Consider the following 16298-nt stretch of genomic DNA (forward strand, 5'->3'; position numbering starts at 1 on the left):
TTTTTTCTCAGGAGGTCCCAGAGTCCCAAACACCCATCAGAAGAAGGGCTGCTTTTTATTTCCTTTTGCTACCACCCGAGCAGTGGCTATGTGACTAATACAGAGGCCAAAGCTCCATGCTGTATTGACAGCATACGTGAACTGAACAGGCCAAAAAGTTCGTTGCACAGGGCAGAGATGGCAAGGTCACATGTAGCTGCTCAAACTGATTTTTAAATAATTGTCTGGGCTTAGGGCTGGATGTCAATATGGTCCTAAATCCTGTGCTAACACTGATCATCACTGATCTACCACCACCGCAGAGAAACCACACAGCAGATGAATAAATGGGTTTCTCAGTAAGACACTAGGTAGTTCACAGGAGTTTGCAAATATGTATTTTTCTGGCAAGGTCAGCTGGCAGACTTTCTGAAAGACTATACTGGCTGTGTCTGCAGAGTATTAAAATATCATTCACATAACCTAGACTGGCTGTGGTCATGTAAAATGCAAAGAAACCCAAAAGATTTATTTTTCAAAGACGGCAAGGTAATTAAAAATATCAGTTGTTAAGCACTATTTTTTAAATTAAAGTGCTACAGGAGCTCCAGTCCACAATTGCATGAGGTTATTTTTTGCTACTGAGGCTATTCCCCATCGTACAGACATAAAGATGCCAGTCTAAGCTGGCGCTCGTTCCAGCGCAGTAACGTGCAGCACCATCAACACTGCACAGTTTTTCAAATGCAGGATGATAAAATAAGTTAAAGCAAATTAAAATCTCTTCTCAGGAGAGGACAGAGAATTTCCTGCGGGTCCTCCAATGTTGTTGCCACAGCTTTTCACAGAAACAAACAGATCATTGGCAAATCAGGGCATTGCTTGACATAATTAACATTTTCATAATATAAACTAGGTTTCAAAACATTTTGATATTATTAACTGATATCATCCACTTTTTCATCCTCCACCACTTTCATACCATGAAACTCATCAATATGGTTTTACTTTAATACTTTTGACAATGTTTTTCCGTTTGACTCTCAATTCAAATGCGTATTTTAACTTCTCTGTATCCACATAGAAACTGTATTTTTTTAAATGTTAATGAGAATTCTTCAGGAAAGAAGGTTAGACTTCAAACTGCTTTGAAGATGACAAAATTCCTTTTCACCCAGCCTGTTAATTAAGAACAAGATAATTACTACTTGATAAATATTTCTTTGTTAAATATAAATAATTTCATCTCTTGCAGTTCATGTATGGGACGCTGGAAATGGAAATAGCTAATAAAAAAGTACTGCAGTGTCTTTGACACGTATTACAATCACAGACCCAAATCTATTACATAAAGTGATTTCTTGTCCAGAGTTTATTGACTGATTGGGAAAAAAAGCGTTCCTATAATGCTTACTCCACGTCCGTGGCACTTCATCGCACATTTATGTACACCAAAAACACTTGTATTCTGGCACCGGCGATTAAGGCAAATCTGCAAAACAAGAGAAAAGGAGTTTTAATAGGGACAGAACGGCTGGTGCTCACAAGGCACCGCATCCCTCTCCGTACGTCTGCTCATCCATCTGTGGTTCTTTAGCAGCTAAAGATTTCCCAGTGCACGTGCTGAGGTGACCACGCTACAGCGACAAAAAGACAAGGACCCCAGAATTAGGTGTTGTTGCCTTCTTATGCCTTTGTAAGTCTTTTAGGTCCAGATCTGTGGAAGCTGTGTTCAGCTCTCGGTTGGCATCCTGGCCAACACTGAATTGCAGACATAGCTCATACTTGGTCGATATGCTGAGCTTGTGTAAATAAACACTCACAGTTTCACTGAAGTGGAACTGGTGGTGAGCCGCTGGGGTTTGGGGTTTTTTTTAAGCCAATTAAAAACCCCAGTAATCTGCATTTTTTCAGGACTAGGAATGCATTGAGCAGGATTCTTCCAGGTACCTCATCTGGCTGCGTTTTTCATGTCTCCACAGCAGCAGATGATTCCTCAAGGAAAGGTTCAGGTCCCCTCGTGGTGTCAATTAGCATAGTGCTGTTTACGTCAGTCGTGCAATACGTTTTCATGCTAGTACAGAACTTGGACCCAGGACAGCCTGAATATTTAACTGAGGTCATTAATATATATGGGCTCATCATTGTTCTGCAGCAAAACTGAGACTTTTCGAAGAGTTTTCCCAAGCTAAACAATTTTTTTGGTGTCAAATATTAACCAACTCTATTTAAAGTGTAATAATAATAATCTTACAGGAAAAGGACCTAAGCAAATGGCCTATGCAAAATAATAAAATTCAAACATTTTGTTTTCCAGTTATTATGGGTAAAGTTTAATCTGCCAATATAGCTGAAAACTGAGGTAAAGCAAGACTAGTACCATTGAATAATACCATCAAACAATCAAATGACTGATGAAGATGTCAGTAAGGAGAAGTTATTCTACTCAAAACTGAAAAAAGAAGAAATTAGGACTGGAATAACTGTTACTGTGCTACATTGACCAAAAAGAAAAAAAAAGTAGAAAAAAAATCACTACACAATTTTGGTCATGTTTAACTGCAGTTCAGTTCAGTAGTACTAAAAGTCAGTCACAATAATTAGCATTAAGCAGGGAATAGTGTTGAAGGAGACGACAGGGGTGCTTAATCAGGGCACTTATCCCCTCGGGAGAAGGAAAAATGGAAAGGAAATTAGAGTGAATTGGCATCAACATGCACGCATGTAGAGAATATGGTCTGATTACAGCAGTATTCACAATTCAAATATTCATAGTGCAGTAGCGCACAGAATTTTGATCACATTAAAATGGCTGCATTTCAAATTGTGTAGCTTCAGCTTAGAGAACTCAAGAATATTTAAATTCATATTCTTAATCCATAATACAAATGCACTAATGTCCTCAAAGTAAAACATACAATTTCGTAAGTATTAGCCTCTGTATTCTATAGTATGCATGTGTATGATTAGATAGATTAGAAAAATTAAATACTCATTAGTAAAACATAATGGGGTGCTTTCCCAGCATTGAAATTTCTTTGAAAAGGCATTTTAGAACAGATTGACTTAGAAATGTTGTAAGGGTTGTTTTCCTGTAATAGAACTGTAGTTTCACTAGGGATGTATTTTAAACCTGTTCCCAATGCAGTGTGATAATCCAATGTAATTCAAAAGTATTCAGAAATTCAGAGGCTTACTTGAATTTACCAGAAATTATCAAAGCACTTTCTTTTGTTTTTCTTTTTGCAAATAATCCACCGAGGGTACAGAAACCTTCTTCATTTCAATAGTTCTTGGACTCTTTTCCATTCCTGCCCCCCTGTAAACTCATGGCTGCCTCCCATCTTTCTCTGTTCCTTTTCTCACAGAAGAAAAACTAAGAATAAAACAGCCATATGAAATTTGGACTACATTCACATCCAATAATTCACAAAGTACAAAAATCAGTTTTGGCGCCTGAACGTCAATGGGTTTATATTTTTCTAATAGTGCATAGGGAGCGAGCTTTTCCTGCAGGAAAAATAAAAGCAGGGGGAACCATAATCAGCAGATAGAATACATTTTGAAACCTAAAGCAAAGTTAATGGCAATTTTGCAACGCTACAGGCACTGGGAAAGTGAATACATTGAACTCTTCAGAAGCTCATTAACTATCCTGTAAGGTGTTTTGCTGTACTTACTTTGCAGAAAACCTCTAGCCTACATGGACAGATACTCGGGACTGTCCTCAGAAAATCAGTTATAAACTTCAGCGACTTGCATTGCATCTGCAAATCTGCAATCCAGAACAGTGGCCAAAAGAAGGAAGGAGTAAAAATCTGATTCAGTGTGAGCCTGAGAAACAATTCTTTTGTGGGGGGTGGAAAAAACATCCCAAAGCAAAGACCAGTTTAGTACAAAGTACTCTGCAGCACGAGGGTAGTGACCTTCTCCCTGTCTGGAAGTATTTCAGAACCTTACTTTTCCGTCTTCACACTTGGTTCCTGACAGCACAAGACCAGGATCGGGCATATCGTCACCCAAATACACGTGGGTACCACGACACAGAATCTTGCCACCTTCCTGAAGTGGGATATTCGTTTCTATGGAAACAGCATTGGTACCAATTACAGGTCGATTTGCTCCCCCTTGACACTGAATTTTTCCACATTTAGCATCTCTGAAGGAAATAAACAAAACCAAAATTAATTAAATAATTTTAAATATTATAAGCCTTCTCCCACCACCCTCGTATCTGTTCCTATGTTTGTAGGGACAGACCCTACCTGGGTTCACATTTAGCAAAGGAGCTCTTGGAGTCTTTCCCACAGTTGCCGTAAGGATCACCTGCAGAATTGACTCTCTCGAAGCAGATCCCAGGAGCAGGTTTCGCACCTGAAACAAAACCTAATCAGAACTTTCATCTCATACAAGGTGTTTTTAATAATTTTCTTTGAGCTCCACTGAAGCTTTAGGGGAAGGTGAGATGTGATCTGCATAATGATGAAGCGCAACAAAACAGTCGTGCTGGATCAGCATGCTAATTGAAGAGCCTAAATGTGGGGGGTTTCCACTGTTTTTTGTCTCTCTTGGCAATGCTGAGCAATAGACAATGCAGAACACATTATCTTTCAGAATTTCTCTAGATGATATCCCTCTTGTGAATCCTCCTAGGACACAAAAACTTTTAGCAAATGCCAAATCCAGTTTGGTGAAGAAAGACAAAGGCCAGCTGGTAAGTTAACTCCCTTCTTTTTACAGGAGCCCACATGATTCTAGGGAAAGCCCAAGAGCTGAAGCCAAAGAAAATACTTTTCAAGAAAGGCCTTTTAAAGTGCAATTCAGAACAACAAGAAACCAGAAAAAATCCAGTTGCAAACTAGAGTGCTATGTGATTGTAAAAACACGAACACGTGACGTGGTGAAGAGAATATGCTGCCGTTACCTCAAGCTAATGTATGGGGGAGATGAGAACCCATCCTCACCTTAATCCTCAGCAACTTTACTCCTGAGAAGAAAGACTGACTTGAAAGAAGGGTCATTTCTACCATGGTGGTAGAGGTAGGAATCTGGGAGGACAGGCAGCATCTGGTTCTTATCCACCATAGCCTTTTATGATGGAGACATGTCCTAACAGCAAAGGAACTTCCCTAATAGTAGTAGTACTGGAAACGTTTCTGCAGACAGATTACTCATCCCTACCTTTTAGAAGTTAAAAGGTACTGTTAGAACATCTATTCTAATGTCTTATACAGACAGTCTCCTGTCCATTTTTTCCCAGATTATGACCAAGTATTGAATTTCTTCCAGGGGAAGTTACATGCATTCGTCTGAAACGTCTAGGAGATGGAGGAGCTACTTCCCTGGCTTGACTGTTGCAATGATTAATTAGTCCATGTATTGGAATGTAATCCCTTTGTTCTAATGTGAAGTGTGGCTTGTATTTCCAGCTAATAATTGCTGCTCTTTGGAAGATTAAGAGGCCCCTTGCTAGGGCCCTTTACTACCCCGTATTTTCTTTCCATGAAGATAATTAATAGCGCAATCAAGTAATTGCCAACATTTCAACTACTCCAATAGACAGCCTTGCTTTAGGAGATGAGGCCGTAAGGAAATACACTGACTAAAGCTCTTAACAGGTATCTGCTAGACACATTTTTGTACTTTTGATAGATCAGCCAAACTAAAACAAAAAGAACCTGCAACAAATGATGAGATAGCCTGAAGGCTGAGAATATACCATTTCTACAGTGTTCCTTGACCTTTAACAGAGACAGAACATCTGAGTTAATGTTACATTTTTTCAAGTGTTTTGAGCCACTTCCAAGTGTGTATGCCTCTAACTGTGGGTAAAATGTATTGTTTATTTAAACCATCCTAAAGATTCCTTCAAAGAGGAAGAAGGTTTAAAAAAACAAAAGGGGCTCAAATTCCTGGAGAAGAAAATACAAGTATGATTGTAAAAATTCCACTTAGTGAGGATCTTTCCACTAATAACTCAAAGATTAAAGCCTCAATTAATTATCTGCATTTCACAGTCAGGAGCTTGACTAATACTCTATACTGCTGAACAGCAATCTAACACTATTAAGCACAAAATATTGAAATGTAATATAAAGAGGCTTAAGATGGCACCCTCTTTTCCTTCTAACATTTTTACATACTGAAACTGGAAAACTCAGAAAGAAAGGCACAGAAGGAATAGAATATGAGTTGCTGGTTCCCTGGAGAGCAGGACAAGAGCTTGCAATTCTTTGGAAGATTACGATCAAGCTTGCTGAGTTCAGAATATTTCTCAAATCTGGAACTATTAAAAGGGACTCACACAGGATTCTTTCACTTCTTTTCATTAAACCACAAGCAATAATAAAAAAAATCAATGAAAGCTTCCAGACAAGGCACTGTGCAAAAAGCAAAAGTAAAATTTCCATTTTCAGCATGTAGATTCCCCCTCATCTTTCCCGGGCAGGCACATTAACTATTCAGCTTGACACAAACATTAACATGTGCATATACTATGCCAGCTTTAGAAGGGAAGGGGAGGGAAGGAAAACTGCTACAAGCAAGAGGCCAAGTAAAACTGCTTTTTTCCCCACATCTGTGAAGGCCAACTTGCTCAGATCTACCTCGCCAAAAGAATTTAAGCCCCCCCAACCCATCTACCACAATCATACGCAATTGCTATGGGTCTCGTTTTCTCTTGGCCGGGAGCCTAGTGCCCCTAGTTCAGCCAACGGCACATCGTTGCAGTGACAGGAGGCTTCCTTGGAGACGCGTCAGCAGCAGCCCAGAGCACAGACACACTTTCCCCAGGGTGGCGTGTGGCTCCAAAAGCTGCCAAAAGCAAAATGAATGCTCATGTCCTGTGCTTTGACTGTAAGTGACCTAATGAATACTTATTAAAAAATCGGTGTTAAAGGGAGAAAGGCTGCTCTGAAATACGAAGGCAGTTTAAGGTATTTATCTTCCTCTTTCACCTGGTGGAACTTTTTTTGTTTAGTTGGTTTTTTTTTGAATGTAGAAGTCAAGTGTGTTACACATGATGGAAAGCAGCCTGCAGGAAGAAGAACACATCTGCAGCATCCTTGCAGGGCTTAGACAGTGAGATTTAACTCCAACCAATAATACTTGACAAGAAAACAGATCTCATGGAGTACAAAAAAATGCTCCCCTGCCAGGCTCGGAGCAGTCTGTGTATGAAAACACCTGGTACCCAATGATCATCTGCAGCTTGGAAACCAAAATCTAGCTTCAATTTCTATCTTTGGTATCAAACCAAAGCGCGCTGTTGTTTGGGATTCAGATGGCTGTTCCCTCTCCTGACTGGTTTCTCACAATATTTGGACTTTTTCATAGATTAAAATATATCAGAGTATAAGAAGCTGAACAGATGGAGCTACCAAGTTAAAAGGAGGTTTTCAGAGGATGCCTAAGGAAGAGAATTGTAATGTTGTGTTTCTGCAGGAAACCCATTTATCATGATTGGACCATATAAACTGAAGCAGAAAGTCTTGCCTTTCTCTATTTTGCTACCTCTACAGGCAAAGGCAAAACGATTTGTGAAAGATTTGCACTGGTTACTAAGTGCTTTGAGCTGGATGAGCAGAGCTTATTTCACTTTGCTATTCATAATTATAGTATCATGACCCTGTAAATAAGGTCCTGTCAGCCTTTCCAAGCCAGTCCCTTACTCAAGGGATTAAATCAGCCATTTGAGGCTGCAGAAGGTCAAAGCTCACCACTGCAGTTGTCAGCCAGGAGACTTTTTATTTTTTTCCTCCAAACCTATATATTGATGAGCCCATTTCTTCCCTATATGGTTAAAAAAAAAAAAAAAAAAAAAGAGCTGCTCTATGCTTTGGAAGTGATACAGAAACGCTGTGTCATTTCAAATCAGTGCAAGACCTGCTGCAATGAGAGAATACCGTCACGGTCTCCCAAAAGAGAAGAAAGAAATTTCTGACCATGGTGCTGATTCCAAGAACAGAGAAACCCCCGTTACCCGGCTGACAGTGGAAAAGAAAGGTATTTCAGTTCAGTTCCCAACATTGCCTGAAGACTTATTTTAAAAAGAATTATACAGTGTTTATGAGTGTGGAGGCGAAAAAAAACCAATCTCCAAGTAACAGACTGGAGTTCTGTTGCTCAGGCCGTGCCAGCTATCACCACGAACAACTGTATAAATAAATAGAAGCACAAAAATACAGATCGCTGCTACGTGATTTGCACCTGGATTTTATATCTCATTAAGTTTGCCTTACTGCACTGGTGATGCAAAGCAAACTTTCCACAAGCTCCCCTTGGCCTCTCTCTTCATCTTGGTGATCCCTGCTGTAAGTCTGTGCAAGAGTGAGATGGGGTTGAGCTGTTATTTTTTGCATTTGAGGAGTATGAGAATATGGCTTAATGCCTTTCACATCTCCAAAACAAAAGGCCTGGATATAAATATGTGATGATCAAAACAGTTTGATTTTACTGAATTCAAACCTTTACTGTGCTTGGATAAATTAAAATTTTTGCAAAAACCAGTTACCGATGGTTTGGTCAGCCATTAGATGTGAAGCCCATGAATTTTGCCTATAGGGTTGTACCTGGAAAACACTGCAAAGCTCTTACACCCGTGACAGGCCTTTGTAACAAATACTGACATGAAATCAAGGTTGTTCCTGCCTAAACAATTGGCCATGTCTATGCAAGAAATTTAATTATGTTCTAATTTTTAAGTCATTGCATCCCATTGGCTCCCCAAAAACATTTCTCTTTTACTTCTCAGGCAAAAGCAGGAAAACAAACTCACAAATAGCTCCTTTCCTTCCCTAAAGAATCATTTTCTTGTCAATGTAGAAAAAGCCATGGGTCTAAAGCTGAGAATCATCTATTTCTTGGTAATTAATAATTTCTCTCTCTTAAGTAGCTTTATCTACGTATCTGGTTGCTCTCAGAAAATGCCAGTGGAGTACCAGGCGTGACACAGATGCATTTCTATCGCTGCATCTTTCAGTCACACTACGGTCAATAGGTCCGGTCAGTGCGATTTGGTATTTTTGAATATGAAACTGAAAAGGTCACAAGCAATTCATACATGTTGCTCCTTAAGGAGAAAAATGACATGAATTAAGGTGAGAGAGAGAGAGTAGAGAAATTTGCGTGTTCTGGGAATGAACTTCATCTTTAAGAGGAATTTATGGCTGTTTTCAGAGACTGTTCCCAGGTGCCTCTCCCCTCTTTCACACCAAGCTTTCCACGCTATTGCAGATAGGGATTAGCAAAACATATTCCTCTATTTGATTTGAATTTATCTGTTGAAAGTAAAAAAATATCCCAAGAAAATGCAAGTAGTTCTTTCTGGAAAAAGGTTGCTATTGCTCAGCCTAAAGTAAACAAGCTCCGACAATGCTCATCATTTTTTGTAGCTAGATCTAAAAATAGGAAGATTGATGTTTATCATTAGGCTACTGGACAGCTGTGACCTGATGAATAAAGAAAGATATACAAAAGAAGACACTGATAAGGAATTCAATATACTGAATATTATTTAAAGAAAAGTCATTGTATTTTTTTTCTGCATGGCTTTCTCCTACTGGGAAGAAGGAAAAAGGAATTAATATAAATGAATTATGATCTGTTTTCTTTTTACAGTATAGAATTTTTTGTTTTAGAAACCACACAACTACTCCTTCACTCCACTCCAACACATGCAGTTGTTAAAACCAATTTTAATCAATTGCAATAGTCTGGTAAAAGGTTCAAGTGTTTCTTTTTGAGACGATGTCCAGAGACAACATCTTAGAATGTCAAGTCTCTCTTTCTGCTGCAAGCAAGGCTGGAAGGAAAGTTTTTTTATCTGTGCCATGATATTTTTCCAACTCTGTGGCCCACCTAGACCTCTTCCACCCGGTATCTGCCAGCTCATACTCCAGCCAGATGTGATCAAGTGGTGGGTATTCACATCCCTAGTCTTTAAATCCAGAACATAGGCCTTGGTTTTTGCCCATACCGTATTTGCTAAAGTGCTTGAAGGTTTATTTTACTGGCACTATTTCTAATTTGTACTTCCACAATGTGATCAGAATCAAGCCTTGAAGTTCACGTTTGGTAATGGCTCATCTTCCCTTTCAAAATCTTTATCCTTGGGTATTCCCAAGACAAATAAGGGCATTCCAGTTAAAGTCTGTTTGACCTCTGTTCTTAACAAAGTCATCTTTTTCATAAGCAGACCCCCATAGCCTTGACCACAAGAGACTCCATGCACAGCGGTGCCCATATTGGATATTCTTCCAAGAAGGAAGAAAAGACAGAATTAGGGGAGCCCGGGGGGTTTGGAGGACATGCTGCGTTAGGAAACAGACCTGGCAAGGGAGCTACAGCAATTCAGCTCCCTGACCTTTAGCTGAATTTTTCTCAGCGACTGAAATTATTAACAGTCCTAGAGAGTAACTTTCCATGGCATGGGAAACTGGTTCATAAGGAGATTTTGCTTCATACAAGCGAAAATATATCCAGGGGATTAAAAATCCCAGTATGACTAAGACTGGAGGCTATAATTGTACATGCCTATATGAGCTCATATTAACTCCATGATGCGAGTGGGATTCAGAGTATATCAGCTGCATGGTTTGTTCCACATGGGGAGTGTAATTTTGAACTGGAACTTCTCTAACGTGTTGTTATACCCACATGACCAAACTAACCTATCTGCGTCAGTGTCATGGTTTCTTCAGATCTACTTAAAACAAAAATTTTGAATGGCCCAAGTCCCCGTGAAGATAACAGATAAATTCTTCAATAGGTTTCTGATGACAGTTTTGACCAAGGGAAACATCTGTGTGTCATTATCCCGATACATAAGTTTTGAAACAGAGTTCAAGACAGAGAGATACTGCATTGAAAGAGGCTAAGGGAGTGGAAAATGTTAGTTTAAAAGAAATAATTAAATCTAGAGTTCAAAGTGTTTTTTCCCATGTGAGAGAGGGGGCAAGCGAGATGATGAAGGCAACGTGACTTGTCCCCAGGAACACTGGAGGCAATAGCAAAATGCTGAGTTAATACTTGTATTTCAGTGGAAGGGCCACAGGACATAACAGAAAGCTGAACAGCTTTCCTGGGATATCATCTGTTTAGGATAACCCAAGAACTCAAGCTATTTGATTTTTTGCAAAAAGTAAGTAAATTCCCATGGGAGAGTAAAATCTCCTTCTGCTTCAGTGCATGCTCTGCCAAGAGTACTGTCAGGAGGCAGGTTTTCAGGGTAACACCAATTAATAAAATACACACAATGATACAAAAATCTTATGTTAATGCCAAATATTGAACTCCATTTTGGGATGTAGACAATCACGTATGTTTTACAGATGAGCAATTTAGAGCACAGAAGGAAGCTTACATACCAGTCTGAAAAGGGGTGCGATTTCAGCCTGTCAAGAGCGTTCAGCACTTTGTAGGATGACATAAGGCCATACCAAGTCAGTATTAAATGATTTGTCTAAGTTCACAGAGCCATTTGCAGCAGTACTGCAGAATGAACCTGGCTACTGTTGCTCTCTACCTCCTGCTGCAAGAAATGAACATGACTGCAAATCAAGGATAAAAGGAATCACAAAATGATTCCCTCATTATTCAGTTCTCCATTTCAGAAAAGAATAGTTACAGATTGGTTCTGTACAAAATTCCTCCAAATCCATCTATAATCACACACTGTTTTTTTTCAAGTCTATCTCCTAAACAGGTCTCCTGGTTCTCAGACTCACCTTGGCCCCAGAGGGTGATACACTGCTGCTCGTGGGTCTGGCATATGCCGTTGTAGCAGTAGCCGTCCACCCTGTGGCACGCGTGCCCGTCGTGCAGGTACACGTTAGCTGGGCAGTGAGGGCTGGCTCCTGTGCAAAACTCTGGCAGATCACAGGAATTACTTGACTCTCTGCAAGAAATCCCCGCTGGTTTTAACTGCAAAACAAACAAAAGCCCTTAACTGCTGTAATTCCAATCAATAGGAGTTATGCAGCGGTATAACCCATGCAGCGCATGAACAGCTTTTTCCACTGGCTCTGCACCAACTGACCACAGAGGACAGTATGAGCATTACACAGCTCTTTAAATATATTTATTTGACATGGGTTGCAAAGGGTTTTGCAGGAAGGAGGGCCAAGCTGAAGTTGCAGCTGCACACATGGCTCACGTGGCTCAGGTCAGAAGGTAATCCCAGCCTTTTGTTCATTTCCAAATATGAACCAGAGTTTTCAGCGTTCCTCCTGCAGTCACGCCTAAACACACAGGCAGAGAAACCGTTTGGGCCTGTACAAAGGATGCTCTGTAGCACTGACCAAAAGTCAGATCAGAAACCTGTTAATCCATATCAACACCACTGCAGTGACCAGGGCAGCCAGCTGAGCACGTAACATCATGTTACAGCTCACGGAGCCACCAGCCCACCCGACTCGGGATTCATCTGCCTGACACCTTCCTAGGACGGAGGTGCATTTCCTCATGGAAATGTCACTCTCTCATGGGCAACAAGATCTCCTTCTACTTACTTATACAACTAGTCCATGTAACTGCTCCTGTCCTGTCCTGATTTCCCTCGATAGCTACATTTTTTCAGAGCTGAAGGCAACTGGTAGGCAATGGTGGAATGTGCCAGGCCGAACATTCACTTAACAACAACCACCACAAAAGATGGGTGTGCTCTGCGAGCAGCACTGAATTTTAACTGCAGCCAGTGCCTTTGGTAAAAAGCAAAAAGACATGAAGATTGATTTTGCTAAAAAGCATTTGCTAGCTGTTTTGATAGCTTGCTGCTACTGAGCTTTCAGGCAGATGGTTGCCACAGACACAATGGAAACTTGCTGAATGCTTTATTAGCCTATATGCAAGACATGGTCTGAGAATTCAAGAAGGTAAATGCCTGCGGCAACTTGGCTTTTCATCGCATGTTAGGAGTCCACAAGAGCTGATGATCTGCCATTAAAAATATATATGCTGTTGACAGAATTAATATTTTAAGAGTCATCCCATAAAAAGAGGGTCCAGCATTTAATGACTGCTTGCCAGAGCACAACATCCATATAAGCATGAAAAAAATCAAAGCATATAAAAGTTCATGAAAGAAGAAGAGGTTTTGCATGAGCAAATGAAGTGGCTACAAATAGCACAGACACCATTAAAAAAGTCTGTTGATCTGATCCTTCAATAACTGTCACAGTCTGAGAATTTTTTTAATTGGTTACACGAAATGCAAGTGTCTTAATGCTTAATGATACCAATTTGCTTGGTCTGCACCCTTGCTTACTGCTCTGCAGTTGAGAAGATTATGGAGTTCTTCCCACCCCACACAGATAAGAAACACTTCTGTCGGTTCACCTTGCAGTCTTCGCAGCAAAGTCCATGTGCGCACACTGCTCCCGGTTTCAAAGTACAGGTAGTTGCATTACAGCACCGGTTTGTACATTCCTAGAGGGAGGAGAAATTTAGAGCAGACAAATTTCAGTCACAGAAAGCTGTAAATCAAGAGGCTGCCTATAGCTCCGCCAAGAAAATCTAGGCATGAAATAACGAATTACGCATGAAATTCTACAACTTGTTCCAAACAGTCTTGACTGTCCTTAGATTCAAAAAGCACAATAATTGCAGTAAAACCAGAGAAGCCATTGAGGAGGGCTGGTTTATTCTAACTATGGATCTAATCCCAAATACCACAAACAACTCACGTATACCGACACCAATCCTGACACAGCAGTGTGATGGTTTAGTGCCACAAAAAAGAGTTCAGTGGTTCCATTGCCTCCTGCGAGGATCCAGGACCCGTGTCACAGCTCCTGAGCATCACCACCGCAGCTCTCTGTTTTGTGATAGCTGCTCACCAAACTTCTGTATTGCACGGAGGCTGGTGGCTGCCGCAAAGAAAGATGATGACACTATTCCATGTAATCTCTTATCAGGGTATGCCAGTAATAGAGCTTTGAGAAAAGTATGAATTGCATTATCGCTAACTGATACATCCCAATTTCACACTTACGGATTAGATGGTGGCATGTGTGGGCTTTTGCAAACTTTATTCTCTGTAGAATGAGCTAGTAAGAAGTTTCAGAAAATAATGGGTTTGTTTTTCCAAGATTATGCTCACAAGCTGCAAGTTACATCAGCTGCGCTGGAATCTCAGCTCTCTAACAAAAATAGCAGCAGATAAAATTGCTCTTCAGCTGTGTTAAGTCAGTTTGACTTAACAAGGGATCACTAACAATACAGGGAACACAGGAAAAATAAGTGGGTTAGAATGATGTTCACAGCCTCTTGTTACGTTATTGGCTTTTGTAAAGCTTTCCAACTGGAAGATAGGGCTACCACTGCACTCACAAATAAAGAGCAAAATGATTCTCAGCATTTCTCTGTTTTCTTAGACAATATCTGCCTGAATATACAAAGCTAACTGTGCGGCTCTGAAGCAGCGGAACAACTTCCTGCACCTATTTTTGATCATGCCAGAAGGCAGCAGGCTACACAAATATTTCTGTGCAGCTGCCGTATTTAAGAAGTAACGTTCCTCTGCAGAGAAGCACATTTTAGAAATTCACCTCAATAGCAATCTGAGAAAAGCAGGGTGGAGGAAAGCAATGTCAGCCCAATTAAGGCACTTCTGAAACAGTCAGCTCCTATACCCCATCATCTGGCCCTACACCAGCCAGCCACGGAAAGCAATTGGCATTCCACAGACAGCTTGGGATAAAGACACAGCTCTTTGAATGATGTTACTGCAGCCTTTGAAATTTCCAATTGCTCACTCACTTATTACTCATCGTAGGGAATGAGCTTGGTAAATAGTTTTTGTGCCCGAGCTATTAAATTGTCAGGAATGGTTTTAACATAAATAGGCAAGCAAACAGAAAAGGCTCACAAGGCTTTCGGAGGCTGGAGGCTGCCACCCTAAACTACTGCTGTGTTGTAGTTTATTATCATTAGTTATTATTAGTAACAACAGCAATGATGGGAGCCGGGTTTCTTGGTGTAGTCTCCTGGGCTCATCAGAGCAGCTCAGACTAACGCAACAGCAATTCTAGCATCACCTACATGATGTTGGATGCTGTAGACAGGACATCTTGTTTTCAACCCCACTTTTCTAAGAACACAAGATAGGCCACACTGGGCCAGCCTATAACCCTTCTCGCCTTGCGTCGCCCTGACAGCAGCCAGCAGAAAATGCTTAAGGACAAGAATGTGAACACACATACATGATACCTTCCTACTCTCCTGGCTTTCCCTCAGCTCCACGGACATTTTTAGCACCTCTAATGTTCAGTGGAAAGGATCACGCAAGTAATCAGACGCAGTCTGGGGAGCAGCTCCTTCTGCTCATTTGAAACCTGCCACTTTCCAACTTCATGTGCACGGTTCTTGTTGGGGGGCAATTGCTCCCTGCTCACTCTTTCCATTTCACTCACGATTTTATCAGCTTCCTTTGTTTTCTTCTTTTCCTGCCAGAACCCCTTGAAAACTTTGAACTTCCTTACTGCTTTTTTTTCAGCCTTTTTCATTCTGCTTTATCCTTCCTGAGATCAGGGAGGGGTAGGAAAAAGCTGCACATGCAGTTTCAGACACAGCATGCTGCAGATTTATAGAGGCCTACTGGTGCTTTGTTTTGTTTTCCTATCTCTTCCCTAGTAATTTCTAACAGCCTATTTACCTTTTAGACCACTCTTGAGCACTGAGCTGACATTTTCATGAGACTATTTATTGCCATATGAAGTCTTGTTCCTCCGTGGCCAGAGTCAGCTCAGAGTCCGTCATCTTATATGTGATGTTTGCAATGCACATCACTCTGCACCGAATCCCATTTCTCATCTTAATGCCCAGTCCAGCTGTCTCAGAAGGTTCCTCTGCAGTTCTTCACAACCAGCTTTCACCTCTACCATCCTAACTAATATCATCAGCAAATTCAAGAGTATTCCTCTTCCCAGGCTGTTTATGAGTATGCTGAGCTGTGTAGTCCCCAGGACACATCTCATGGATACATCACAACACATCTCCTTCCACTGCATAAAATGGATGATCGATACCTGCTTGTATTTCCTATCTTTTAACCCAATTTTTGCTCCTGCAATATTCTCTCATCCTACAGCTGCTTAATCTCCTAAAGAGGCTTTGGTGAAAGGCTTTAGCCTAAAGCCTCTCTGAACTCCCAACAGGCTGCAATAACAGCATCGCTCCTTTCCATTCGCTTGTTAAGTCCTTCGGAGCACTGTGATAGGTTTGCAAGACAAGATTTCCTGGCACAAAAGCTGTGTTGACTGGTCCCTGCCATGTCACAGCTGTTCAGGCTCTAGCTCTTAATTACATTTGGAAGTAATTTG

The 16298-nt window shown here is 40.7% G+C and overlaps 1 protein-coding gene across 2 annotated transcripts in view; it reads right to left on the reverse strand.

Moving 5' to 3' along the window:
- The window catches only part of ADAM12 (ADAM metallopeptidase domain 12), a 191250-nt gene that overhangs the window by 15034 nt on the left and 159918 nt on the right, over nucleotides 1-16298 (reverse strand). For both annotated transcript variants that reach the window (XM_064464375.1, XM_064464376.1), the window contains exons 13-17: nucleotides 13315-13404; nucleotides 11706-11901; nucleotides 4245-4353; nucleotides 3940-4138; nucleotides 1394-1471 (exon numbers count right to left, since the gene is read on the reverse strand). In XM_064464375.1, the coding sequence (XP_064320445.1) occupies nucleotides 1394-1471; nucleotides 3940-4138; nucleotides 4245-4353; nucleotides 11706-11901; nucleotides 13315-13404 (672 nt within the window). The remainder of the gene's footprint in view (nucleotides 1-1393; nucleotides 1472-3939; nucleotides 4139-4244; nucleotides 4354-11705; nucleotides 11902-13314; nucleotides 13405-16298) is intronic.

This window comes from Phalacrocorax carbo, chromosome 12 (genome assembly GCF_963921805.1).
Source record: "Phalacrocorax carbo chromosome 12, bPhaCar2.1, whole genome shotgun sequence".
Lineage (NCBI taxonomy): Eukaryota > Metazoa > Chordata > Aves > Suliformes > Phalacrocoracidae > Phalacrocorax > Phalacrocorax carbo.